At 40.6% G+C, this 3,379-nt stretch overlaps 1 protein-coding gene across 1 annotated transcript; it reads left to right on the top strand.

Moving 5' to 3' along the window:
• Positions 1 to 1,505: 1,505 nt before the first annotated feature.
• On the top strand, positions 1,506 to 2,574 carry LOC118743602 (1-phosphatidylinositol 4,5-bisphosphate phosphodiesterase classes I and II-like; the record flags this gene model as incomplete). Its single annotated transcript, XM_036476368.1, has 4 exons — positions 1,506 to 1,725; positions 1,809 to 1,966; positions 2,044 to 2,214; positions 2,280 to 2,574. Coding segments are annotated over 4 exons (783 nt in total), but the record flags the coding sequence as incomplete, so codon positions are not given.
• Positions 2,575 to 3,379: the final 805 nt, after the last annotated feature.

Raw genomic sequence — 3,379 nt, 5'->3', positions numbered from 1 at the left:
TCCTTTGTAGTGCCAGATGCAGGTCCGTTTCACTGCGATCTAAAGTACTCGTCATATAGGACGTCAACGCTTTTTGCGAAGTTCAAGAGAGCCTTAACTTCCAGTTTCTAAGCCTCCTCTAGTCCTTTGAACTGCGCGGCTCCGAGACATCTAAGACGAGTTCTAGCTAAGGCCGGACAGAAACAGAGGAGATGTTCTAATGTCTCACTCATGCCTTCCTCCCTGCACTTCCTGCATGCGTCACTGCTACTAATGCCCATTCTGCTTGCATGGGATGCCAGTAGGTTGTGGCCTGTCATTAGGCCAACAACTGTACTGCAATCCCTACGTGACCGTGTAAGCAAGAAATTGGTGTTTCCTTTGCTGCTATTTCACATGATCTTGGTGGTTTGGCATGTCGCTAATGCGTTCCACCTCACCCTGATCCGGCGCGCAGCTCTTTCGGGAATTTCATTATAGATCGTTTTTAGTGACTTTTGTATTTCCTGTACTGGTTCGCTAGCAAGACGGATGGCATTTTTGGCAATCTCATCAGCTATTTTGTTGCCCATAAAGCCCTTGTGGCCTGGAACCCAGTATATATGCAGCCGTTTACCCTCGGCCGCCCTGTTTACTGCTTCCCTGCTTCTAAGGACAATACGCCATACGATGTGAGATTATAGCCTTGATCGCCGCCTGGATATCGACATATATATTGATATTTTTTATATAGTTTCCTGCGTTACTAGCTATCTCAGCAGCTTTCCCTATAGCGAAGACTTCCGCCTGGAAAATACTGCAGTACTATAGAAGCTTGAAGGGTTCCCTCCGCCGCCCACTCCATTAGCCATTTTAGATCCATCCGTGTAGATGTTATACGTTCCGCTGGCGGGTCGCATGCTCCTGCGCCATCCGCCCTCCTTAAACGTAGCTTGTAACCTTCTTCCCCAGAAGAAGCGTGGGCTATGTGGTCTATTTCGTCCTCCATCCCCCTGCATATCGAACTGTGCCGGAAGGTTGTAGCGGAGAATTCACCTAAGGGCATCAATCTCATAGCGTACTTCGCTGCAGTGCTCTCCACTCTGATGTCGATTGGTGGTAGGTCAAGCAACCTTTCAATTGCCGCCGTTGGAGTGGTCCTTAGCGCTCCTGTTATGCACAGTGCAGCGAGCTGCTGTAATCGCTTCAATGGTTTTCTATACGAGATTTGGTTGGCAGCGGTCCACCATACCAGAGCGCCGTAGAGCAATATCGGCTTAACTACCGCTATGTAACACCAATGCATGAGGCCAGGGGATAGGCTCCATGCGGTACAAGTATAGTAACTTGATACGGGTGTATACGGATTTTCCCATGAATTTATTATTATTATTATTATTTATTTAGAATTAAAAATTAATTTTAAGACTAAAGGGAGAAGGGGCTGAGCACTAGCTGCTGTGGCTATCGGCTCTCCCATGAATTTAATTGTAATTTATTGCAGTTTTTTTTTACCTTTATACTTCACTTTTTAACACTATTTTGCTTTTCAGCAAATTCGCCAGAGTTCCAAGGATAGTACTGGCTCTTCCGATACGGATAGCTCGAGTGATGATGAGTCTATTCCAAATGTGGCGCCCAATCCTCCAGTTGGCACTGATCCAACAGCAGAAAAACCACAAAAGGAAACTGAAGCGGCCGCTGAACTTTCAGCGCTAGTTAATTATGTGGAACCGGTACATTTCTATACTTTCGAAAATGCGGAAAGTAAGTGCAAAGTAAAAAGTATAAGCCGTGTGTACATTTAAATGTACATTTACTACTAATCAAATTCAATTTGACTATCATAGAAAAAAATCGGTGCTACGAGATGTCTTCATTTGATGAAAAACAAGCTACAGCTCTGCTCAAAGAACGACCGATTGAATTTGTCAACTATAATAAACACCAGCTTTCCCGAGTTTATCCAACCGGTACCCGTTTCGATAGTTCTAACTTTATGCCACAGGTTAGTTGAGCTTTTCAAGCGCCTTATTGCAAATATTACATTAAAGGAATTATTGCATATTTACGTATTGTATGAAGCTTTTCTGGAATGCTGGCTGCCAGTTAGTTGCTCTCAACTATCAAACTTTAGATTTAGCTATGCAATTAAATCTGGGCATCTTCGAATACAATGATCGATCAGGGTATTTGTTGAAGCCGGAGTTTATGCGACGCACCGATCGTCGATTGGACCCTTTTGCGGAGAGCACGGTACTATATATTAGATTTCTTGTTTTTTTTTTTATCTGATATGGTTGTAAATGGCGCTATTGCAGGTTGATGGTATCATAGCAGGAACTGTGTCCATAATGGTGTTGTCTGGACAATTTTTAACTGATAAACGTGTGGGTACTTACGTTGAAGTGGATATGTTCGGGTTGCCGGCAGATACTGTGAGAAAGCGATTTCGGACGCGGATCGTGCGAGATAATGGTCTCAATCCAGTTTATGGCGAGGAGCCGTTTGTTTTCAAAAAGGTAATCAAGCCCACTTATTTTTGCCAAGTTTGAGTCTCCTTTAGATTATATTTAAACATATAGTAACGGTGAGTATCCGTCCTTTGCTTGTAAGGCCAGTCGTTTATTTTGCCCCTCTGTACTTTATCAATATTTACTAAATAAAGGACGCATATTGTCTTTATTTCTTACACTGTCTTTAAACGAGCGCTGGATTGTTTCAATGGTAAATTTCTAAATAAGTAATACCTAATAACCAAATCTAGAAGATAAAGAAATGTTCCCATTTTTAAGGTTTTTTTTATTTTTTCAATAGCGACACAGGCGTAAATCTTTCCTTTTTCAATATTGTTTAATAAAAAAAAAAATCATAATGGCGTGTGGTAAAAGATTTTTATTATGTATTTTTCAAAGAAACATAACATTGACAAAATAAAATACATTTAATGTACACAAATCACACGTGAACATTTAAAAGATCGTGCATTTATGCAAGCACAAGTGATAGCTGCACTTTTAAATGAAAATTTGCTAGTAGAAGTGCAAACAATTTAAACCACAAATTACTTAAATACTAGTATTAAAAAAGTGAAAATAGTGGGAGTTTCTGTAAACATATCTGTTTCTTAGGATCTTCGCAAAGTTTCATGAGAAAATTCGTTATAGTTTTGTTAAAACACGCGCATGTCGATGCACACTAAAGTCTACCCATGTATTTTATATAAACGTATCAAAAAAGGACTAAATTTTCTGCTGAACTTCACAAGCGAGAGATATAAGGCAAAAATTAACAAATTATATTCGTATTAATATGAAAAACAGCAAAACTTTAATCAGAAATAATTTTGCACATGAGACCAGGGAAGCCAACTTGTGGGGAACTCCCCGATTTGCGGGGAGTTTCAATTTGCGTGGGAATC

This window comes from Rhagoletis pomonella, unplaced genomic scaffold (assembly GCF_013731165.1).
Source record: "Rhagoletis pomonella isolate Grant_MI unplaced genomic scaffold, Rhpom_1.0 Rhpom_scaffold_00007, whole genome shotgun sequence".
In the NCBI taxonomy this organism is placed as follows: Eukaryota; Metazoa; Arthropoda; class Insecta; order Diptera; family Tephritidae; genus Rhagoletis; species Rhagoletis pomonella.
This window is presented reverse-complemented; position numbering and strand designations above follow the sequence as displayed.